The sequence below is a fragment of the Amphiprion ocellaris genome, chromosome 6 (assembly GCF_022539595.1).
Source record: "Amphiprion ocellaris isolate individual 3 ecotype Okinawa chromosome 6, ASM2253959v1, whole genome shotgun sequence".
Taxonomy (NCBI): Eukaryota; Metazoa; Chordata; class Actinopteri; family Pomacentridae; genus Amphiprion; species Amphiprion ocellaris.
The window spans coordinates 579,494-605,727 of NC_072771.1; the positions used below are offsets into that span (position 1 = coordinate 579,494).

The following is a 26,234-nucleotide window of genomic DNA, read 5'->3' on the forward strand; positions in this document are numbered from 1 at the left end:
ATGTCTGCTGTAGAGGAACCTGCTCCTGGTCCTGCTGGTCTTTCTGGTCCTGCTGGTTTGGGTCGGCCTCCCCTGGCAGAGAAGGCCCTGTCGGATCCATTCGCCCGGCTGCGGTTCCGGGACACGTCTCTGCTCATCTGGCAGCGGCAGCAGCAGCAGGCGGTTCCCTCCACCTACCTGAGCCGCAGCCAGTCTGCCTGGTACAGCAGCTACGGGAACCAGGCCGTCCTAGTCCGGGACAAGAGGGGCCTGGAGGAAGCAGAGGGCCAGTCCAGGATCTGCAGCATTATGTAGGACGGGTCAGAGGCTGGTTCTGTTCTGGACTGCCTTCTTTCCAGTCCTCCAGAACTATTTACTTTAAATTTTAGTGGACTTTTATTTTGTAAATTCAGAACTGATTTCCTAGAAGGTTACTGCTCCATTCTGATTGTTTTATTTTCAAAGGGCAGTATTTCACAAATAAAAGCCATAAAGAACCAGATTGTGCAGAACCAGACGGAACTCTGACGGACCTTAAATGGATAGTTCTCTGGTCTGCTCGTCAATAAAGTCAAACTGAAGTGAGGATGTTTGAACACTTACTAACAGCAGGAAGTCGGTGTTCCGCCTTAAATGTTCCCCCTGACGTGTTGACGGAACACTCCTCAGACTTCAACGGGTCGTCTAGAACGGGTGTCAAACTCAGACAAAACAAAATATTACAAAAATGAGACGGAAAATGACAAAAAACGAGACAACACAAAAAATGACAAAATTTGACAAAAAGTTACAAAAAAATGGACCAAGTACAAAAATTACAGACAAGACCAAAAATGACAAAAAGGAAACAAAACAACAAAAAACGAGAAACAAAATGAGAAAAAAATGAGACATGAAAAAGAGACAAAAAAGTTACGAAATGACGAAAAATGGACAAACAACACAAGCGAGACAAAAAAGACGAGAAATAAAACGACAAAAACACAAGACAAACGTCAAAAGTCAGATAAAAAATGGCAAAAAAACAAACGACAAAATTTTACAAAAACGAGATACAAAATGACCAAAGAACAATCTAATATTTTACTTTCTGATCCAAACAACTTGTCATGGTCTAGAAATTATTTTAAACTTATAGTTTTACTAATTTACAATCTGCAGTTAATGTCTTCTCTGGAATTTTTACACTTTGAGGGCCGGATTGGACCCACTGGAAGACCGCTTTTGGCCCGTGGGCCGCCTGTTGGACACCCCTGGTCTAGAACCAGATCCCTGGAGAACTTCTGTGGTTGGTTAAACTCTCCGACTGCAGAATGATCCTCACAGTGAAGAACAGCAGCAGTCGGAGAGTTTAACAAACCACAGAGGTTCTCCAATGTTCTGGGTCTAGACGACGACCCGCTGAGGGTTCCGGTTTGAATGAGAGTCGAGCCGCTGTGTCGGTTTACGTGTTTATTTATGAAAACAAATGAACTCAGAAAATAAGGATCCCATATCAGTAATTACATCAAATAATTCACTTGTTGGTTTTCGTCGGTTCGTCCTCTCTGCCTCTAGTTCCATCTAACCTCAGACAGCTACTATACAGCTACTATACAGTGCTCAAACATACGGAAGGAAGAACGTACGGCCGGAGTGCATGCAAATACATAAAATCACTTTTTTTCCTTTTTCTTATTAAAATACAAAAATTAACTATTAGCGTCAAAGCTCGACCATCAACTAAAAACAAACAGAGGAGGATTACTGTGGCAACAGGCTGTCCGACTGTCCGATAGTCGCCGCCGATAAAACCAAACTTTCATCCCCGAGACGTCACAAGATGATCGGAGACGCGAAAAAGCAGGAAGCTGATGAGAACCGACCTCCAACCAATCAATAATCAAGAACCAATGACCTCATCATCTTTCATCACATGACAATAAATCCCAGAACGAAGCCCGAGCCAATCAGAAAGCTCCTCAGCAGCTCGTCTGACCAGTTAAAATAGATCTCACACCTCATTGGTCGGTATTGTTGTGATGGAACTTTACCAATGATCAGAGTTGTACCTTCAGACTGGAAATATCTCCAGAGTTCCAGGTCCTTGAAGTCCATAGAGGAGAACGTCCCCTGGAGAAAGTTCTAGAGTAGACCTACCGACAACTGGAGAAAGTTATAGAGTAGACCTACCGACAACTGGAGAAAGTTCTAGAGTAGAACTACCAACAACTGGAGAAAGTTCTAGAGTAGAACTGCCGGCAGCTGGAGAAAGTTATAGAGTAGACCTACCGGCAACTGGAGAAAGTTCTAGAGTAGAACTACCAACAACTGGAGAAAGTTCTAGAGTAGAACTACCAACAACTGGAGAAAGTTCTAGAGTAGAACTACCAACAACTGGAGAAAGTTCTAGAGTAGAACTACCGGCAACTGGAGAAAGTTCTAGAGTAGAACTACCAACAACTGGAGAAAGTTCTAGAGTAGAACTACCGGCAACTGGAGAAAGTTCTAGAGTAGAACTACCAGCAACTGGAGAAATTTATAGAGTAGACCTACCGGCAACTGGAGAAAGTTCTAGAGTAGACCTATCGACAACTGTAGAGTTATCGGTAGGTCTACTCTAGAACTTTCTACATGGGATGTTCTCGAGTAGACCTACCAAAGTTGTCAGTAGTTCTACTCTAGAACTTTCTTGAACTTTTAGTCTCCCTTAGAACATTCCAGGTCCTTGGCGTCCATAGAGGAGAATGTCCCCTCGAGAAAGTTCTAGAGTAGACCTACCGATAACTGTACAGTTGTCGGTAGGTCTAGTCTAGAACTTTCTCCAGTTGTCGGTAGGTCTACTCTAGAACTTTCTCCAGTTGTCAGTAGGGCTACTCTAGAACTTTCTCCAGTTGTCAGTAGGGCTACTCTAGAACTTTCTCCAGTTGTCGGTAGGTCTACTGTAGAACTTTCTTCAGGGGACGTTCTCCTTTCCTGCTTCCAGTCTTTAAGTTTAGTCTCTCTTAGAACATTCCAGGTCCTGGAAGTCCATCGAGGTGGGTCCAGATTTATCACTTCTTACAGGTTCCTCTGGTGCATTATCAGAAACCAGAACCACATCCAGGGAACCAATGATTGCTTCTAGGGCTCTAAACTGTTCCTACTAGGATACATCCCATAATATTGTTGGCTAGAATGTTGACTCAAAGGTTTTGAGGCATTCTAGATGAGCTTGAAGTAGACTGGATGATCTACAAATCATTTTAGACCAGTCTCAGGTGATTTGGACCATTTTTTTGTCATTTTAACTCATTTAAGGCAGATTCTGAATAACTTTGGACACGTTGTTGTCATTGGGGTAAAGTTTGATAGTCACCCCTGATAAAACCAAACTTTCATCCCCAAGACGTCACGAGAGTATCGGAGACATGAAGAAGCAGGAAGCTGACGAGAACCGACCTCCAGCCAATCTATTATCAAGAACCAATGACCTCATGATCTTCAATCATGTGACAATAAATCCCAGAATGAAGCCCGAGCCAATCAGAAACTCTAGATCTCAAGAATTCCAGAACCTGGAACCAGAACCGAGTCTTAAACACACGATTGACCGACAGGTACTATCTCGACATCACTTCCTCAAACTACTGATGACATCACATCACCCGACGGCAGGTCACATGATCGCCTGAAGGGAGCTGATCAATCTCCTTATTGGTTACCGATCAGAGCCGCTGCAGCCAATCAGGAGGCTGCTCTGAAGCTCCTGGTGAAGGTTTGGTTTTATTCTGGGACACTAAAAATCATAAAAACACGAGTCCATGAATAAATACGAGCCGTTCATCGGACAGACTTTCATCATCTTGGGCTAAAATAAGCTTTAAAAGAACGGGAGCCGGAACCGGTCGGTCTTTACAGTATGAGTGGTTGATTTGGCGAGGGGGCGGGGCTTCGAACAGGACAGCGGTACAAATACATTTTTATATAGAGAACCTTATAAGACACAAGTTCAGCACACAACCTGAAAAATCAAAGAAAATAAAAGTAAATGTAGTGTTAAAAAAAAAAGAAAAGTTTGTGTAGCTGCAGTGTGACGCCCTGCAGGACCAGCAGGGGGAAGGATTCTACAAGCAGACATCCCAGTGAGCAGAGAGACGATCCAGAGCGGTTTAAAGAGGTTCCAGCTGAGTCTGAGATGAACTAAAGACCTTTAACTGTCCAGAACAGAGTATTAAAATGCTTCAGATTATTTCTGTAACTTGATTCATGGATTCTTTCCTGCAGGTGTTTGAGGAAACCTCCAAACATTCACTGGTTCCAGCTTCTCAGACGTGAAGATGTTCAGACAGGAATTTACAAACTATGTTTTCACCATTTATTTTAATCAACACACTGAGAATTGAAAGAATCTTGGGCTGCTTCAGGATCTGATTGGAGGAAAGAGCTCAAAGTTGAACTGATTATCTTTGGTTTGGGATTGTTTGGAAACTAAAAGATGTACGTGATCAGACTAATCGATAACGAAGTGATCAATATTTCTGGATTGTAGCGGATTGTCTCTCTGCAGCCAAATGTCTTCAAACCAAACCGACCTGATCGTCTCTCCTCGTTTCCAATCGCTCAACATCCAGAACCCCCCTGAGGTCACCTGTCCTCGTCTCCCATGATGCTCCAGGAATGTGTCCAGAGGTCAGGGGTCACCGCTAGCCGCCACCCACCAGAGGAGGAGGAAGAACGCCTCATTCGTCTCCAGATCCCGCCTCCCCAGCTGCTGGCTCCACCCACCGCTCCTCCTTCTTCTTCTCTTGCTGCTGGACGTTGCTGCGTTCTTCTACTCCTCCTCTGGTGTCTGTCTGCGTCCTCCAGGAAAAACGAAACAACACTAGGAGCTAAAAAACGGTTCAGCGTATTTACATACAGTCTCCACGTCTGGGCGTGTGTCTGTGTGTGTGTGTATGCGTGGGGTCATATGTGTGTGTGTCTCTGTGGTAAGAAGTTCAGAGTGTGTATCTGTCTTTTGTTTTTGTGTATGTCCAGGATGGAAGTTAACACGTGTCAGTGTGTGTGTGTGTGTATAAACCTCTGTGTGTGTGTGTGTGTGTGTGTGTATAAACCTCTGTGTGCGTGTGTTCAGTAATGTGTGTGAGTGTGTGTTCAGTCTGTGTCGGAAGAAGAGGAGGTTCCTGTTGAGGAGCTGTCATCAGAGGAGGAAGAGGAGCTGCCACTCAAACGACTAGCTCCGCCTCCAGAGGCCCCGCCTCCTGCTGCCTTCTCTGTAAAGGGGGAGAGAGGGGGAGGAGTTAGTGTGATGATGTGACCTGCTGGGAACAAATCAGAGCTGCATGTAGCTCATCTGCATTAAACTAAATACTAATGAATTAATAACGAATAAAGAATGACGCAGCGGAGAACAGCTGATCTGAAAACAACCAGAAAAAGAAGAAAAACAACCAAAACGTGACACAAAACAACCACGAAAAAAGAAAAACAACCAAAACGTGAAACAAAACCACGAAAAAAAGAAAAACAGCCAAAACATGACACAAAACAACCAGAAAAAGAAGAAAAACAACCAAAACGTGACACAAAACCACAAAAACAACCAAAACATGACACAAGACCACAGAAACAACCAAAACGTGACACAAAACAACCAGAAAAACAAAAACAACCAAAATTTGACACAAGGTGCTAAAAGAGGATGTCAAAGTGATCAGTAAAATCAGTAATTGTCGTGGGCCCAGTATTGATCCCCGAGGGACGCCTTTATCAGCCGTCTGAATAGTTTTAGAGATGAAATCAAATATATCTGATGATACCTCAAACCACAACCTCAGAACATCTGATTCTTCACCTCCAGCAACTTTATTTTCAGAGTTCTACCTTCAGACTGGGAAGATTTCTAGAGCTCCAGGTCCTTGAAGTCCACAGAGGAGAACGTCACCTGGGGAAAGTTCTAGAGTAGACCTACCGACACCTGTACAGTTGTCGAAAGGTATATTCTAGAACTTTCTCCAGTTGTCGGTAGGTCTACTCTAGAACTTTCTCCAGTTGTAAGTAGGCCTACTCTAGAACTTTCTCCAGTTGTTGGTAGCTCTACTCTAGAACTTTCTCCAGTTGTGGGTAGGGTTACTCTAGAACTTTCTTCAGGGGACGTTCTCCTTTCCTGCTTCCAGTCTTTAAGTTTAGTCTCTCTTAGAACATACCAGGTCCTGGAAGTCCATCGAGGTGGGTCCAGATTTATCACTTCTTAAAGGTCCCTCTGGTGCATTATCAGAAACCAGAACCACATCCAGGGAACCAATGATTGCTTCTAGGTCTCTAAACTGTTCCTACTAGGATACATCCCATAATACTGTTGGCTAGAATGTTGACTCAAAGGTTTTGAGGCGTTCTAGATGAGCTTGAAGTAGACTGGATGATCTACAAATCATTTTAGACCAGTCTCAAGTGATTTGGACCATTTTTTTGTCATTTTGAATCATTTTTAATTCATTTAAGGCAGATTCTAAATAGCTTTGGACACAATGTCGTCATTGGGGTCAAGTTTTGACTTGTTTCAGAAAAGTTTCCTGGACAATTTTTGTGTCTTTTGGATGAAACATGGAACATTTTGAGTCATTCTGAACAGATTTTAACAACCAAATGAACAGAAACCAGATTCTTCAGTGTTCAGACTTTGACACCTGGATGGATGTAAAACTGATCCGGTGTCAGTTTTTACCAGAACTTAGATGCGCTTTTCCTCCTAAATGTCATGGTTCTATCTGTTGGACTGATAAAGTTCTGAAAAAGTCCATTAAAAAGTGCTAAATCTGGACCCACCTCTATGGACTTGAAGGACCTGAAATGTTCTAAGTGAGACTAAACTTAAAGACTGGAAGCAGGAAAAGAGAAAGTTCTAGAGTAGATCTACCGACAACTGGAGAAAGTTCTAGAGTAGACCTACCCACAACTGGAGAAAGTTCTAGAGTAGACCTACCCACAACTGGAGAAAGTTCTAGAGTACACCTACCGACCACTGTCCAGTGGTCGGTAGGTCTACTCTAGAACTTTCTCCAGGGGACGTTCTCCTCTATGGACTTCAAGGACCTGGAACTCTGGAAATATTCACAGTATGAAGGTCATTAATAAAGTTACTGGAAATGAAGAACCAGATGTTCTGAGGTTGATGTTTTTGTATTTTCCTGGTTAGGTGGGTCTGATACTGCAGTCTCTGTGTAGGACTGTATTGTACTGTGTAATAATGTATTGCACTATGCAGTACTGTGGTAGTACTCACGCAGCAGCTTCCTCTGCTTCTTCTGCAGGCAGGACTTGACGTAGCGCTCCAGCTCTCGGAGTGTGGAGGGTTTGAGCGTCTCGAAGTCGATCTCGATCTCGTCGGGGTTGGAGTCCCTCAGCGACGGCTCTCTGGACTGGATGATGTGGACGACTCGGCCCAGCTTCTCTCCCGGCAGCCGGTTGATGTCCAGACTCAGCTGTCGCTTCTCGTCGTACGACATTGGCAGTGACGACTCCTCGCCGTCGTCTCCGTTGGCGGAGCCGCCGCCCGACGTCTTGCTGCCTTTCTTCGGTTGCCTGGAAACAGAGAGCAGCTCTGATTGGTCGCACGCCTCTAACCTTCACCTACAGCAGAATGTTCTGGACACTGTACCTGGTGGCCGTCACCGTGCTGTTGGCTTTTCTGGCGGGCGCCTTCTTCTGATTGGCTGGTTTGGGCTGCTGGGTTGCAGCCTTCGGCTTCTTCTCCTCTTCCATCTTGGTCTTGTTCCCTTTTTCTTTGTCCTTGTCCTTCTTCTTCTCCTTGTCTTTCTTCTCTTTCTTCTTCTTTGGCTTACTGACCGGAGCCTGGGACAGGACGGCCAGCTGCTCGTGCACCGCCTTCAACTGGTGGAATACACTGATTATCAATACCATCACCAATAATCAATACACAGAGACGCCTTCAACTGGTGGAATACACTGATTATCAATACCATCACCAATAATCAATACACAGAGACGCCTTCAACTGGTGGAATACACTGATTATCAATACCATCACCAATAATCAATACACAGAGACGCCTTCAATTGGTGGAATACATTGATTATCAATACCATCACCAATAATCAATACACAGAGACGCCTTCAACTGGTGGAATACACTGATTATCAATACCATCACCAATAATCAATACACAGAGACGCCTTCAACTGGTGGAATACACTGATTATCAATACCCATCACCAATAATCAATACTGATCACCAATAATCAATACACCAACTGGTGGAATACACTGATTATCAATTCCCATCACCAATAATCAATACACAGAGACGCCTTCAACTGGTGGAATACACTGATTATCAATACCATCACCAATAATAAATACACAGAGACGCCTTCAACTGGTGGAATATACTGATTATCAATACCATCACCAATAATCAATACACAGAGACACCTTCAACTGGTGGAATACACTGATTATCAGTACCGTCACCAATAATCAATACTGATCACCAATAATCAATACACCTTCAACTGGTGGAATATACTGATTATCAATACCATCACCAATAATCAATACACAGAGACACCTTCAACTGGTGGAATACACTGATTATCAGTACCGTCACCAATAATCAATACTGATCACCAATAATCAATACACCTTCAACTGGTGGAATACACTGATTATCAATACCCATCACCAATAATCAATACACAGAGACACCTTCAACTGGTGGAATACACTATCAATACCAATCACCAATAATCAATACTGATCACCAATAATCAATACACCTTCAACTGGTGGAATACACTGATTATCAATACCAATCACCAATAATCAATACTGATCACCAATAATCAATACACCTTCAACTGGTGGAATACACTGATTATCAATACCTATCACCAATAATCAATACACAGAGACGCCTTCAACTGGTGGAATACACTGATTATCAATTCCCATCACCAATAATCAATACTGATCACCAATAATCAATATGCCTTCAACTGGTGGAATACACTGATTATCAATACCCATCACCAATAATCAATACTGATCACCAATAATCAATATGCCTTCAACTGGTGGAATACACTGATTATCAATACCCATCACCAATAATCAATATTGATCACCAATAATCAATATGCCTTCAACTGGTGGAATACACTGATTATCAATGCCCATCACCAATAATCAATACTAATCACCAATAATCAATACGCCTTCAACTGGTAGAAAACACTGATTATCAATACCCATCACCAATAATCAATACACACTGATCAATAAAGAAATGTGAACATGACAGAAACATGTACAGCTTCATTAAATATTAAAAAAGTTGTTCTTGACCTGTGATTGGTCGGCAGCACCAACCTGCTCCTGAAGCTCAGCCAATCGCGTGGCTCGCTCCTCCTCGGAGTCGGACGATTCGTCGGAGGAGGAGTTGTTGCTGCTCTCGGAGGAGGCGGTGCTTTTACTGACCAATGGGGTGGTAGAAGGAACCGACGCCTCCAGGCCCTCATCTGGGATCTTAGCGAACCGCATCTCAAACACATCCTGAAGACAGGGTATTGATTAATGAGCAATTCTGATAACTGATCAATACTGAGTACTGATCACAGCTATGGATCAGGTATGTAGGGGTTATTTATTACTGATCACAGCTATGGATCAGGTATGTAGGAGTTATTTATTACTGATCACAGCTATGGATCAGGTATGTAGGAATTACTGATTACTGATCACAGCTATGGATCAGGTATGTAGGAATTATTGATTACTGATCACAGCTATGGATCAGGTATGTAGGGGTTATTGATTACCCATCACAGCTATGGATCAGGTGTGTAGAGGTTATTGATGACCGATCACAGCTATGGATCAGGTGTGTAGAGGTTATTGATGACCGATCACAGCTATGGATCAGGTGTGTAGAGGTTATTGATGACCGATCACAGCGATGGATATGGTATGTAGAGGTTATTGATGACCAATCACAGCGATGGATATGGTATGTAGAGGTTATTGATGACCGATCACAGCGATGGATATGGTATGTAGAGGTTATTGATGACCGATCACAGCGATGGATATGGTATGTAGAGGTTGATTACTGATCACAGTGATGGATCAAGTATGTAGAGGTTATTGATGACTGATCACAGCTATGGATCAGGTGTGTAGAGGTTATTGATTACCGATCACAGTTATGGATCAGGTGTGTAGAGGTTATTGATTACCGATCACAGCTATGGATCAGGTATGTAGAGGTTATTGATTACCGATCACAGCTATGGATCAGGTGTGTAGAGGTTATTGATGACCGATCACAGCGATGGATCAGGTGTGTAGAGGTTATTGATGACCGATCACAGCTATGGATCAGGTATGGAGAGGTTATTGATGACCGATCACAGCTATGGATCAGGTATGGAGAGGTTATTGATGACCGATCACAGCTATGGATCAGGTATGTAGGGATTATTGATTACCGATCACAGCTATGGATCACGTATGTAGGGATTATTGATTACCTATCACAGCTATGGATCACATATGTAGGGATTACTGATTACCGATCACAGCTATGGATCACGTATGTAGGGATTATTGATTACCGATCACAGCTATGGATCACGTATGTAGGGATTATTGATTACCGATCACAGCTATGGATCAGGTATGTAGGGGTTATTGATTACCGATCACAGCTATGGATCAGGTGTGTAGAGGTTATTGATGACCGATCACAGCGATGGATCAGGTGTGTAGAGACTATTGATGACTGATCACAGCGATGGATCAGGTGTGTAGGGGTTATTGATGACTGATCACAGCTATGGATCAGATATGTAGGGGTTACTGATTACCGATCACAGCTATGGATCAGGTACGGAGGGGTTATTGATTACCGATCACAGCGATGGATCAGGTACAGAGGGGTTATTGATTACCGATCACAGCGATGGATCAGGTACGGAGGGATTATTGATTACTGATCACAGCGATGGATCAGGTATGTAGGGGTTATTTATTACCGATCACAGCTATGGATCGAGTATGGAGGGGTTATTGATGACTGATCACAGCGATGGATCAGGTATGTAGGGATTATTTATTACCGATCACAACGATGGATCAGGTATGAAGAAGTTATTGATAACTGATAACAGCTATGGATCAGGCATGTAGAGATTATTGATAACCAATCACAGCTATGGATCAGGTATGTAGGGTTATTGATTACCGATCACAGCGATGGATCAGGTATGTAGGGGTTATTGATTACCGATCACAGCTATGGATCAGGTATGTAGAGGTTATTGATGACTGATCACAGCAATGGATCGGGTATGTAGGGGTTATTGGTTACCAATCACAGTGATAGATCAGGTGTGTAGACGTTATTGATGACTGATGACAGCTATGGATTAGGTATGGAGAGGTTATTGATGACTGATCACAGCTATGGATCAGGTATGTAGGGATTATTGATTACCGATCACAGCTATGGATCAGGTGTGTATAGGTTATTGATGACTGATCACAGCTATGGGTCAGGTATGTAGGGGTTACTGATTACCGATCACAGCTATGGATCAGGTATGGAGGAATTATTGATTACCGATCACAGCTATGGATCAGGTATGGAGGGATTATTGATTACCGATCACAGCTATGGAACAGGTATGTAGGGATTATTTATTACCGATCACAGCGATGGATCAGGTATGTAGAGGTTATTGATGACTGATCACAGCTATGGATCAGGTATGGAGAGGTTATTGATGACTGATCACAGCTATGGATCAGGTATGTAGGGAATATTGATTATTGATCATAGCTATGGATCAGGTATGTAGGGGTTATTGATTACCGATCACAGCTATGGATCAGGTATGGAGAGGTTACTGATTATCGATCACAGCGATGGATCAGGTATGTAGGAGTTATTGATGACTGATCACAGCGATGGATCAGGTATGTAGGGGTTATTGATTACCCATCACAGCTATGGATCAGGTATGTAGGGAATATTGATTATTGATCATAGCTATGGATCAGGTATGTAGGGGTTATTGATTACCGATCACAGCTATGGATCAGGTATGGAGAGGTTATTGATTATCGATCACAGCGATGGATCAGGTATGTAGGGGTTATTGATGACTGATCACAGCGATGGATCAGGTATGTAGGGGTTATTGATTACCCATCACAGCTATGGATCAGGTATGTAGGGGTTACTGATTACCGATCATAGCTATGGATCTGGTATGTAGAGGTTATTGATGACTGATCACAGCGATGGATCAGGTATGTAGGGGCTGTTGATGACTGATCACAGCGATGGATCAGGTATGTAGGGGTTACTGATTACCGATCATAGCTATGGATCTGGTATGTAGGGGTTATTGATGACTGATCACAGCGATGGATCAGGCATGTAGGGGTTATTGATTACTGATCACAGCTATAGATCAGTCCAGGTTCTAGAGGTTCTGCGTACCTGCAGCTTGCGGGCCATGGCCACCACCTCGTGGTCTGGAGGGTTGTACTTGTAACAGTTGGAGAACATTAACCTGACATCGGTGGCGAAGCTCTGAGGGTCACTGTACTCTCCTTTATCCATCTTTTTCTGTCAGGGAAAAGACAAGTCAGATTCAGTTTCAATTGTCTGAAAGATGAATAAAAACCTGCTGACTGATGAAATGTAGATGTTTCATGTCACATTAGAGGAAACGTGTTGATTGGACTGGTGAATCTGCTGTCATCAGGTTCTTCATCAGCAGCTTCCAGGATTAATCCACACTGAACACCCCCGCTTTATTAGAGCTTTGGACTGGTCCAACCTGACAGAGACTGCTAGTCGGATTCATTTGACGTTTACTGGACGTTTACCAAATGTTCACTAGATGTTCACTGGACGTTTACCAAATGTTCACTAAATGTTTACTGGACGTTCACTGGACGTTTACCAAATGTTTACTGAACGTTCACTAGACGTTTACCAAATGTTCACTAGATGTTTACTGGACATTTACTGCACACTGGATGTTTACTGGACACTGGATGTTTACTGGACATTGGATGTTTACCGGACGTTTACTGGACGTTCACTGAATGTTTACTGAACACTGGACGTTTACTGGATGTTTACTGGGCGTTTACTGGATGGTTACTGGGCGTTTACTGGACGGTTACTGGATTCTTATTGGATGTTTACTGAACGTTTACTGGACATTTACTGGATGTTTACTGGACGTTTATTGGATGTTTACTCGACATTTACTGGAAGTTTACTGGACATTTACTGGATGTTAACTGGACATTTACTGGACATTTACTGGATGTTTATTGGACTTTTATTGGATGTTTACTGGACGTTTACTAGATGTTTACTGGGCATTTACTAGCTGTTTACTGGATGTTTACTGGATGTTTACTAGGCGTTTACTAAGAGTGGAGAGGCAGGTGAGTGATGCAGTGTGATGTCATTACCCGGACAGTGCTGAGGTCCATGGGGTGTTTGATTATGTCGTGGTAGTCGTGTAGCTCCAGTGCCTCGGCGTCCACCGGCTTGTAGAAAGGCCAGGCATAGGCGGCGTGTTTCTTCGACAGCATCTCCTTCAGGATGGCGTCACAGTGCTTCATCTGCTCGCCGAGCTTCCCGCCTTTCCTCCCACCCGCCGCGCCACCGCCGCCGCCCACCTCGCCTCCCGCCACCTCCTCACCCGTCTCCCGCCGGGTCTTTGCCGGGCGAGCGGCGGCTTCACGGCGAGATGAGCCAAGTTTGGCCGGTTTGGTGTCCTGAGCGGATGGAGAGTCGGCGCGACCGGCGGAGATTGCTGACGTGGTCGGAGTGGTGGTGTCGGCTTTCCTCTTCACACCTTTTTTCTGTTAGATACACAGGTGAGGACAGACACACATGGGAGGACAGACACACAGGTGAGGACAGACAGTCAGCTTCTGTCTGTTTTCTTTCAGGCCAGCTGATGTTGCTCCACACGGCTGTTACCTTGACGACAGGCTGTGCAGATGGCATCATGGTTGCCGGGGGCTGCGGGGCAGACACAGGGGGCGTGGTCTGTACAGGTGTGGGCGTGGTCGAGATGACCGGTGTCTGAGAAGGTGAGGGGGAGGGATAGGAGGGGGGAGGGGAGGCTGAAGACTCCGCCTGCTGACTCACTGGGAGAGAGAGAGTATTGTTAGTACTGCAAATATCACAATACTGCTAGTACTGCAAATACCACAGTACTATTACTACTACTACATACTTTATGTAGAATAACAAACAGTAAATGTGTTTTGGTACATTTTCTCTAAACGCCTGTTTAACATTAGCGTTCTGCCCCAACACCTCACTGCAGTACTACTTGTAGTATTACCTGTAGTACCACTAGGGCTGCCACAAACGACGCGTCGACGAATCGCCTGAGCACGATACGTCATCAAAAGCGGACGTGAGCGCGCAATGCAACAGAAATCACCGTCCGAGTGGAGCGCGGAACACGCATGGACATCCGCGCTGTATCGTGCATATATAGTATATGCATATACAGTACATGCACGTTACAGCGCGGATGTCCATGCGTGTTCCGCGCTCCACTCGGACGGTGATTTCTGTTGCATTGCGCGCTCACTTCCGCTTTTGATGACGTATCGTGTTCAGGCGATTCGTCGACGCGTCGTTTGTGGCAGCCCTAAGTACCACTGCAGTTTCATCTGTAGTATTACCTGTAATTTTACTGTAGTATTACCTGTAGTGACCCATAGTTTTACTGTAGTATTACCTGTAGTTTTACTGTAGTATTACCTGTAGTTCTACTGTAGTGTTATCTGCAGTATTACCTGTAGTTTTACTGTTGTACCACTGCAACATTACCTGTAGTAGCGGCCGGCTGCTTGCTCTTGTTCTTGCCTTTGGGAGCCGGGGGCAGCAGAGCAACTTCTTCTTGAGGCATCTGAGCAACTTTCTGCAGGAAAATCTTCTCTAAAGCCTGAGCCATGAGGACGATGTCATCTGTAGGCTGCACACACACGCACGCACGCACACACACACACACACACACACACACACACACACACACACACACACACACACACACACACACACACACACACACACACACACACACACACAGTAACACACGTCATCAACATCAAGTCCAACTCTACCAACTGCTTAAGGGTTAGTGTGTACTGGAGTATATAGTACTGTGTACTGCAGTACTGTGTGTATATAGTACTGTCTACTGCAGTACTGTGTGTACATAGTACTGTGTACTGCAGTACTGTGTACCTTGTTGTAGATGTAACAGTTGGTGAACATGGTGTTGAAGTCCTGCATGGCTTCGCTGGCGCTCCAATAGTAGTTGTTCTCCAGACGTTTCTTGATGGTTCCCATGTCCATGGGGTTCTTGATCACTTTGTGATAGTCCTGCAGACACAGACAGGTGAGCAGGTGCACAGACCCCAGGTGAGACTCAGTAACAGGTGACAGACGTACCGCCAGACACAGCTTGATGGCGTCCACCGGCTGGTAGAAGGGCCAGGCGAACTGATGCTTCCACAGAGTCTTCACCACCACGTTCTGCATGTACTGCAGCTGGTTGGTCTTCCTGAAGGACACACACACACACACACAGGTGAGGACGCACACCTGATCCCTCATCCTTTAACCGGTTCTGTCTGGTTCTACTTCACCTCTAAATTCTCCCAGACCAACCAGACCCACAGCCTCCAGTTAAACCAGTCCTTCTACTGGGAACACACGCTGCTCTACATGCTGCTGACATACATGACAATTCCAACACGTGTGGCCCGTTAACCATGAGTCCAGGTGTGCCTACCTGCCCGGCTTGGTGGGGTTGGTGACCTCAGGGGGGGGCGGGTTGGTGAGGGCGGGGGGGCTGGGGGGGGCAGCCTCAGGGGCGTCCGACATGGTGGACGGCGGAGACGCAGCAATGCACCGTGGGACGGCAGGGTTCGGCCTGGAGGTGAGAAAACTACCTCCCTCTGCGGGAGGAGGGTGTGTGTGTGTGTGTGTGTGTGTGTGTGTGTGTGTGTGTGTGTGTGTGTGTGTGTGTGTGTGTGTGTGTGTGTGAGGGCACACAGGTGTGAGGAGGGGGTGTGTTCAGTTCAGTCCAGGTGCTGCTGGGGAGGCTTAAGCTCGATGTTTCCCCAGAGGAGACAAACTCCCATCGCACAACCTGAGAGACAGACAGGTAGACAGAGAGACAGGTAGAGAGACAGACAGGTAGACATCATTAGCTCATCATATCATGTACAACAGTCTTCATGTTCATCCAAAAAAGTCAAACATCTCTCTGTATGTATGCTAACATGCTAACAATATTAAATAGTCATAGGAGTCTTGGTGGCCTCCCTCTCTAGTCTCTTTCTCCTTCAGAGGAATCATAGGAGTCTTGGTGGCCTCCCTCGCTAGTCTCTTCCTCCTTCAGTGGAGTCATAGGAGTCTTGGTGGCCTCCCTCTCTAGTCTCTTTCTCCTTCAGATGAGTCATAGGAGTCTTGGTGGCCTCCCTCTCTAGTCTGTTTCTCCTTCAGAGGAGTCATAGGAGTCTTGGTGGCCTCCGTCTCTAGTCTCTCCTTCAGAGGAATCATAGGAGTCTTGGTGGCCTTCCTCTCTAGTCTCTTCCTCCTTCAGAGGAGTCATAGGAGTCTTGGTGGCCTCCCTCTCTAGTCTCTCAGGTTTTGAGGACGTCCTGCTCTAGTCAGATTTATTCATGTTCCACCTTCCTTCCATTTCTTAATGATGGATTTAACTGGACTCCAGGAGATCTTCAGGATCTTTAAATGTTCTTGTATCGTCCTGACTGATGCTTTTCAACAATCTTTCCTCAGAGTTTCTTGGTTCTTCAGTCTTCATGGTGTAGTTCTCTAAGAGGTGAAAACTGATGAAATATAGTTATTTTATGTTTTAATTATTTAACATTACTTTGTAGAAATCTGTTTTCACTCAGACATGAAAGAATCTTTGTTGTTGTTTATTACTAAATTTGTTACTAAAAGTTAAACTGAGCATGATTCAATGTTGAAAAGCAATAAAAGGAAAAAAATTCAAGGAGGGTGAAAACTTCTTATAGACACTGGATTTTATCGGTCAGTGCGACTCCTTTGGCCCTAGGATGAATCAGTTCATTTATTTATACGTTTATTTAATAGGGACAGAACAAGAAGCGTTGTTACAATAACCGATGCCATGTTCATAGGGTCAATAGCTAACAGCTAATTCGCAGACCAGGTTCCTGACACATACAAAAACAACAAAAAATGCAACAATCAATGTTACATGAATGTATACATTAAACACATTTACATATAATAAAATGTCTATCAGTGCTCACAGTTTTGGTTTGATTTGAGCCATCGTTTGATTATACAGTTAAACTCATTCAGATCTGTCAGGTGTTTCAGTTCAGCAGGTAAGGTGTTCCAGATCTGTGGCCCTTTCACTGAGAACGCACTCCGTCCAAAAGCGGTTTTACACTGGGCTGTTCTGCAGTCTCCGTTTGCTACTCCTCTTGTAGTCATACCACGAGTTTGACTTCTTTGGATCATACCGCTAACAGAATCTGGAGCAAGACCAGTAACACATTTAAAAACTAATTTTAAAAAAGAATAGTTTAGGAAATTTTTCAAACTTAAAAGATTGTGTTTTTTTTTTTTTTTTAAATTTTACAATGGTGCCACCTCATGGGCTTTCGGTCAAGCACTTTTAAAGCTTGTTTGTAAAGGGAGATTACACCTGAAAGAGCTGACTGGTTTGCCTGGCCCCAGACAGTGACACAATATGAAAAATGGGACATGATCATTGAATGAAAATACAACTTGGCTGCATTGATTGTCAGGTAAGATCTTATTAGGCGAAAACACCTTAAATTAGTCCTAATTGTTTTTGATATTTTCTTTATATGGGCTTCAAATTTCAGATGAGAGTCTAAGACAACTCCCAGATATTTGACCTGATCTACTCTTGCATTGAATTATATTTTCATTTATCTGTATCTGGAAGTTGTCTAAGGACCTTGGCATCAAGGTAAAACACACAGAGACCGTTTTGGAGCAATTTAAAAAAGACAACTGTCCTCCAGCCATTGGGAGACCCAGACCAATTGTTTGTTTAGTAACTCTGCAGCTTTCTCTGGAGTCTTTGCAGAGACATAGATGACAGTGTCATCAGCATACAGTTGACACTCAGCCTCAGTGCAGATGGACGGGAGGTCATTGATGTAAAGACTAAATAGAATAGGACCCAAAATGGAACCTTGAGGTATTCCTATTCTATATTCCTTAGGTTCCAATATAGTGTCATTGATCTTCACACTCTGTATTCTTGACTCCAAATATGATGTAAACCAGCTGAGAGTCTGTTGTGAAAAATTTAGCCGTTTTAGTTTGTGTAAGAGGACAAAGTGATTGACAGTGTCAAAAGCCTTATGAAGGTCTAGGAATACTGCTCCAACCACATTCCCCTTGTCCAGACTTTTTCTGATCATATCTGTTAGATAACAAGTAGCAAGTTCTGTTGAATATTTTGGCCGGAAACCAAACTGTATAGGATGTAAAATATGATGATATTCAAGGTAGTCTATTAGTTGGTTTCCTACTACTTTTTCAATAACTTTTGAAAAGATTGGAAGGATTGAGATTGGTCTATAGTTACAGGCTTGGTCACGGTCCCCTGCTTTAAAAATTGGGCTGATGAGGCCTTGTTTTAGTAGATGTGGAAATTTCTCACTGATGATAGATAAATTAACCAAATGAGTTAAAGGGCCAGATAGACAGTCTTTGAGCTTTCTTATAAAATCAGAGTTTAATCCAAATACATCCTTAGCTTTTGATGGTTTAATTTGAGATACTATTTGTTCTCATCATTTAGATTCAAAATAACCCAAAAAATACCAAAATATCCAGTAGAAGACACAGAAAATGTTTTCGTACAACAAAAATTCAAGAAATAAGTAAAAAACTATGACAAAATGTTTTCAACGATTCATCACCGCAAAGATTCAAAAATCACCGCAAAAAAGATGCAAAAATCACCACAAAAAGATGCAAAAATCACTGCAAAAAGTTGCAAAAATCACCGCAAAAAGATGCAAAAATCACAAAAAAGATGCAAAAATCACCACAAAAAGCCACAACAGATGCAAAAATCACCAAAAACATGCAAAAATCACTGCAAAAAGATGCAAAAATCACCACAAAAACATGCAAAAATCACCGCAAAAACATGCAAAAAAACACTGCAAAAAGATGCAAAAAAATACCACAAAAAGATGCAAAAAAACCATAAAAAGATGCAAAAAACACAGCAAAAAAGATGCAAAAATCACCGCAAAAAGCCACAATAGATGCAAAAACCAAAGAATGTGAAAGATATCTCAAATTCCCGATAGTCTAATCAGTTCAGTGATTCATCTGGAAACAAAAAACACACAAATCTGCACAAAAAAATGCAGACTCACAACTAAACTATGTGAATTCTCCAAAAAGACAGAAAAAAACAACCCACACAGTCCCGACAAACCACCACAGATGTTTGTGTTAGTGCTGGGCGATATGACGATACATATCATGAGAATGATAGAAAAGTGTCTATCCTGCCATTTGTCTTCCATCGTTTCTATCGTTTCTAACCTAATTTTATCAATTATTACAGCAAATATATCATTAAATAGCCTGCGACGATTGTATTAGTGTTTTCTTGTCACTATGCATACTGTTTATATAAGTGAAAATAAGGAAGAATAAAAAGAGATTTTTCACAAAGAAACTCCGTCCTGTGGTTTTTGCGACATGACGCTGCTTTACGTTCTTTGATTCTCATGCGGGTTTGCAACATGCTTTATGTTGCTTAACTCATGAGTGCTGAACGATGGATGCGCAACAGATAGGGCTGGCCCGAATAGCAGTTTCTGGGCTCCGGATATTCGGGCCCTATTAATGATGAATATTCGGTCCGTAACGTCCAGGGGGACAGCGGCGGCGGGGGGGTTGACGGACGGGGACGGAGGAACGACCCGAATATTCGGTTTGGTTCGATGCGTGAGGTCAGAGGCGGTGAGCTAACGGAGGAAAGAGCCGAATTTTGGGCTCGGTTCGTAACGCCCGACGGGGGTGGGGGTAGGAGGGGGTGCGAATATTCGGATCTCAATCTCAATACCGCATACCACCATTGGGACCGAATATTCGGATATTCAGGTCCAGCCCTAGCAACAGGTTGAAGTTTCGTGGAGAAAAGTAAGCAATGAAATTTTTGTCAAACTTTTTAGAGAATAACTGAAAACATAAATTATTGTGGTATATTGTGATATATATCGTTATCGTGATATAAAATAATTCATATCGTAATATGATTTTTTCCATATCGCCCAGCACTAGTTTGTGTATCAGATACTATCATTCTGAAGCTACATGATGAAACTCAGAGCTCCAATCACCATCGATCAGTTATTGATCCACAGAAAACGAATCAACTGAAAAGCTGTTTCAGACATTTTCTGCAGGAAAAATGTCAAATTTTTACTCTAACTTCCACAGATTCACTGAAAGGCACAAACAGCTGACCCACACATGAACCGATAACATGAGCATTGATCCGTATTGATCACTGACACAAACATGGAGGGTCACCTGGCTCTGCTCGGTTCAAAAAAATTACACAAAACGATGAATACAGCGAAACACAAGATGACAAAAATAAGACAAGCAAGACAAAAAGGAAACAAAACGATAAAAACATGACACAAACGACAAAAGTCTGACAAAAAACAAACAAGACAAAAATATTACAAAAATGAGACACAAAATGACATAAGCGAGACCAAAAATTAGACAAAATAATACAAAAATGACACACAAAATGACAAAAGCGACAAAAGAAACATGCAAGACAAAAAAAGACAAAACAAAAAAATGAGAAAAATTGACAAAAACGAGAAGCAAAACGACAAAAACATAAGACAAATGACAAAAGTCAGACAACAAAAGAACAAAAACAAGACAAACTATTACAAAAATGAGGCACAAAAAGACAAAAAATGAGACAAGCGAGACGAAACAAAACAAAGGACAAAAAATTAGACAAAAAAAATATACAAAAGGCCGTAAGACACAAAACAAGAAAAACACAACAAAAAATTACACAAATGACAACCGAGCCAAAAGAAATGACAGAAACGAGAAACAAAGCGACAAAAACATGAGACAAACAACAAAAGTCAGACAACAAAAGACAAAAAACAACAAAAACGAGACAAACTATTACAAAAATGAGACACAAAACATCATAGAGACAAAGCGACACAGACCAAAAATTAGACAAAATAATACAAAAATGACACACAAAACGACAAAAGCGAGAAGCAAAATGACACAAAAATGAGACAAGTGACACGAAACAAAACAGAAAAGACAAAAAAAATCGACAAAAAAGCTACAAGACACACAACAAAAAAAACGACAAAAAAATACACAAATGAAACAAAAAATGACAGAAACGAGAAACAAGGCAAAAACATGAGACTAATGACAAGTCAGACAAAAGACAAAATATTACAAAAATGAAACAAATGACAAAAATGAGACCAAAAATTAAACAAAATATGACAAAAATGACACACAAAATGACAAAAGTGAGAAAAAAATGACAAAAAATGAGACAAGCAACACGAAACAAGACAAGAAAATTACACAAATGAGAAACAAAGCAACAAGAACATGAGACAAATGACAAAAGTCAGACAAAAAAACAAGAACAAGAAAAAAATACTACAAAAATGAGATACAAAACAACAAAAGAACAATGAACAATCTAGTATTTTACTTTCTGATCAAAACAACTTGTCATGATCTAGAAATTGTTTTAAATTTATAGTTTTACTAATTTACAATCTGCAGTTAATGTCTTCTCTGGAATTTTTACACTTTGAGGGCCGGATTGGACCCTGTGGAGGACTGCTTTTGGCCCGCGGGCCGCATGTTGGACACTCCTGGTTTAGACTATTTATTCTTATCTTTACAGCCTTGCTTCAGTATTTATGCTGCGGTTATGAATCAGTAAGTTCTCGTTAATCGTTTTAATTCTAACTAAACTCTGTATTTCCTGATTTCTTTCCTCTCAGACAGTAAACTGAAGACATCTGAGGAAACTTGATCCACGTTGTTCTGACATTTTATTGAGCAATCGATTAATCCGGAAAATAATCAACAGTGAAAACAATCAGACCTGTTTGAGAAAAGCTGCAACAACAGACAATGTTTCAGCAACTTATTCAGACAATTAAATAATCAGTGTTGTCATTTTTTTAATGAGAATTACCAATTATTTACTGGTTCCAGCTTATTAAATGTGACTGAAGCTTTTCTTTGTTCTATACATTATTACTGACAGGAAAATAAACGAGTGTGGTGCAGTTTCAATTACTTTTTATCTATAAAATGCCAGAAAATTAAAGAAAACTGCCCATATGAAATTTCCTCAGACTAAAACGTCTTGTTCAGATGTTTTAGTTGGTCAAAAGCTGCAACAATCAACTGATTAACCTTCAACTATTAACATAATCAACATTTTTTTCTGGATAATCGATTGATCGGTTTGAATAATTCCTAAAAAAAAAAAAAAAAAAACGTCTGAATGAGGTCTGAGCTCCAGCTGAGACTCACTGCATGTTTTGTGACGCTTTTCTCATTTTTTGTCTTTTTTTCTCGCTTTCGGTGTTTTGTGTCATTTATTAATATTTTGTTTACTTTGTTTCGTTTTTGTCATTTTGTGTCTCATTTTTGTAATATTTTGTCTTTTTCTTGTCTGACTTGTCATTTGGCTCATGGTTTTGTTGCTTTTTTGTCTCTTTTGTGTCATTTGTGTAATTTGTAGTTTTGTAATTTTATCATTTTTTGTTTTTTTTGCCTTGTTTCATGTTACTTGTCTCATTTTTTGTCTTTTTGTTTCTTGCTCGTCATTTTTTGTCTCGTTTGTGTAATTTTTTGTCGTTTTGTCTTTTTGTCATTTCATAATTTTTAATTTTTTGTCTTTTTTGTCTTGTTTCGTGTGGCTTGTCTCATTTTTTCTCTCATTTTTGTCTTTTTTTGTCACTTTGCAACTTTTTGGTGTGATTTTTTTTGTCTTTTTAGTTTTGTTTCGTGTTGTTTGTCTAATATTTTGTAACTTTGCGTCTCATTTTTGTAATATTGTCTTTTTTGTCATTTGTCTTATGTTTTTGTTGCTTTGTTTCTCATGTGTTGTTTTTTGTCTCGTTTGTGTCATTTGTGTATTTTTTTTGTCATTCTGTAACTTTTTTAAACCTAATTCTTTGTCTTTTTTGTCTTGTTTCGTGTCGCTTGTCTCATTTTTTTTGTCATTTTGTTTCTTGCTTTTGTCATTTTTTTTGTCTCGTTTGAGTCTTTGTCGCTTTGTAACTTTTTGGTGTGATTTTTTCCCTTTTTTTTGTTTTGTGTCTTTTGTCTAACATTTTGTCACTTTGTGTCTCATTTTTGGAATATTTTGTCTTGTTTTCGTTGTTTCTTGTGTTTTTTTTTTTTTTGTCTGACTTTTGTTGTCTTGATCATAAAGTAAAATCCTCTGTGGTTCAGTTCCAGATGACTAAATGTTGTGTTCCTTTGTAGACACTCTGATCTGGAAGTTGTAATGTGGAAAGCGTCTGAATGAAGTTTGAGCTCTGGCTGAGACTCACTGCATGTTTCTGTGGTTGGTCGTCACTGATACACCGAATTATTTCACTACTGCCTCTCTGTGCAGCTGCAAACAACATGCCATGGGAAACTGAACATCCGAAGGCTTCAGACGATCACAAACTGTCAGAAGAAACACGAAAAGAACAAAACCTGCACAAGAACATCAGAGAAAGACCCAAAAAAGATGCTCTGAAGTCCAGTTTATACACACCTCCAAGAGCCTCAGAAAACCGTCTCAATGTGCAAATGCACAGCTTCAATCTGTTTAAGGTTTCTGTTAATCAAATAATTGGGACCAAACAAATGTTTAATTTAGAACGAAATCAGGTCAATAAATTCAGAAAATACTACAGTTCCTGATAGTTTGTCTGCAGTCAGAAACTACACCATAATTAACATGATTTATATGGTTTATTAAATAATAGAAAGAAAGGAGCTACTGTGATTACAGCAAACGCACTAAATTCTGTGAATTTCTGCTCAGTGGAAAGAAATAAAACAGATTCCCATTAATCTGTGATTAATCACAGATTTCAGCTTCTTCCATGGGAATCTGTTTTGGTTTCTTTCCTTTTTTATGACAGCAAACTGAAAATCTTTGGACTAAACAAGACCTTTCACCATTTTAGAGACCAAACTACACCAGTCAAGTAAAATGATTCTCATTTAGACCCATAATTCAAACCTTTCAGTCACAACCAGCAGCAGGAAATTAGCAGATTTTCAGTAGAACTGGTTCCTAAAAGGTAATTAAACCTGTAAAAACACCTGATGTAGAACACAGAGCAGGTAAAGTAACTGTCCCAGCCTACCACCTGTCTACCGGACACCGGGCTACCGTCCCCTTGGCCGCCCAGCGGAGCCCTCCGGGGACCGAGCGTCCAGCGGCGGCTCGCTCTGCCTGCATGCTGCTGCGGTCCAGCGGCTAACCAGCGAGCTAACTGCTAACAGCCGCCGCCGCGACCGACAAAAACCGCACAAACCCGGGGGAACAGCCGCCCGGTGCCCCGCCAGACGCCCGGAGACGGTGATTCTCCGCTGATCCAGCGGCGGAGCTCCACCGGAGCGGCGGCGGCTGCGACCGTTTCACCAAACATCCCGTTCATGTCGCTTCAAAAAGATGGCGGGCAAGCCGAGGCAGAATACGAGCTAAGCGGCTAGCTCACCGAGCTACCTCCACAAAACGTGATTAATAGCGGTCGCAGCGGGAGTGTGGCTGTCCGGCCGGGCGTTGAAGGGGCTATCTGGGCGCACTGCCGGCGGTGAGCCGCACATTGAGCGGATTAAGTCAAGCCAGAAATCGGATCTTTGCAGATGTTGCCGCTAACGATCCGTTAGCCTGTTAGCTGAGCTTTGTCTGAAGGCGCCGAGCGGCCAGAGAGCCTCCGACACACACCGACACACTTCGCACACTCCCGCACCAACCCTCTGCCCCGTACACCCGCCCGCCCCACCGCTACCGCTCAGAAAAGCGTGTTTACTTCGTGTTTCGGTGCTCCGGTGCGTCCAGCGGCGGGTTACCGTCCGATTTCTCCAACGTTTTTATTTTAGCCAAGTAGCATAATAGATGAGTTATCAGCTGTCCATCGTGTGCGCAGGCGCAGTGCCCCAGCAGCATCATGGATGTTGTTGTGACCGGATTGGCTGACCGGGTGGGTTAAGCGCTGTGATTGGGGAGCGGGGTGTTTGCGGGCGATGATTTGTTGCTAAGGGGTGTGAAGCGTCGTGATTGGTCGGTTGCGACGCAGTGATTGGCTGACGGGTAGACTGGGCTGCTGTGATTAGCTGTGGAGTTTTACAGAATGGCGCCGTGAGCCGAACAACGTTTCCCAGCATGCAGAGCGGCGGCAGGGATCCCGGGGCCGCGCACGGGGCCGCGCAGCCACCAGTCCAGTCAGAAACCTGCAGATTTTAGTCTTGCTCATTTCCACAAAGTCCAGGTTTGAACGAGTTTATTATTATTATTATTATTATTATTATTATTATTATTATTATTATTATTATTATTATTTTACTTAAAATTATATTCGAGGGCTGCACAGTAGTGTAGTGGTTAGCACTTTCGCCTTGCAGCGAGAAGATCTTTGTGTTTCTTTGTGGTGTTCTTTTGTGTATCATTGTGTGTCTTTGTGTATCTTTGTGTGTCTTTGTGTATCATTGTGTATTTTTTGTCTTTGTGGTGTTGTTTTGTGTATCATTGTGTATCTTTTTTGTCTTTGTGTGTCTGTGTTTCTTTGTGTGTCTTTGTGTATCGTTGTGTCTTTGTGTGTCTTTGTGTATCATTGTGTTTCTTTGTGTGTCAGTGTGTATCTTTGTGTGTCTTGTGTATCATTGTGTGTCTTTGTGGTGTTGTTTTGTGTATCTTTGTGTCTTTGTGTATCATTGTGTCTTTGTGTATCTTTGTGTATCATTGTGTGTCTTTGTGTATCGTGTGTCTTTGTGTGTCTGTGTATCATTGTGTGTCTTTGTGGTGTTGTTTTGTGTATCTTTGTGTGTCTTTGTGTATCTTTGTGTTTCTTTGTGGTGTTGTTTTGTGTATCATTGTGTGTCTTTGTGTA

At 42.3% G+C, this 26,234-nt stretch overlaps 2 protein-coding genes across 3 annotated transcripts; one reads left to right on the top strand and one right to left on the bottom strand.

The window, feature by feature from the left end:
• On the top strand, positions 1-565 carry LOC118471879 (putative uncharacterized protein BRD3OS). The gene has a single exon (XM_055011519.1). It carries the CDS (start codon positions 1-3, stop codon positions 292-294), a length of 294 nt encoding a protein of 97 aa, XP_054867494.1. The 3' UTR covers positions 295-565.
• An 853-nt stretch (positions 566-1,418) lies between these two features.
• Positions 1,419-25,314, bottom strand: LOC111584294 (bromodomain-containing protein 3). Of its 2 annotated transcripts, none has more exons than XM_055011518.1 (12): positions 25,158-25,314; positions 15,809-16,168; positions 15,466-15,577; positions 15,259-15,396; positions 14,842-14,986; positions 13,975-14,144; positions 13,458-13,853; positions 12,466-12,594; positions 9,330-9,512; positions 7,598-7,830; positions 7,223-7,521; positions 1,419-5,213 (listed from the first exon to the last, which is right to left on the bottom strand). In XM_055011518.1, exons 2-12 carry the CDS (start codon positions 15,898-15,900, stop codon positions 5,095-5,097), a joined length of 2,016 nt encoding a protein of 671 aa, XP_054867493.1. In that variant the 5' UTR covers positions 15,901-16,168; positions 25,158-25,314; the 3' UTR covers positions 1,419-5,094. The 2 variants fall into 2 exon arrangements, with proteins under 2 accessions (XP_054867493.1, XP_035814588.2); XM_035958695.2 differs by having other exon boundaries at positions 9,306-9,512.
• Positions 25,315-26,234: the final 920 nt, after the last annotated feature.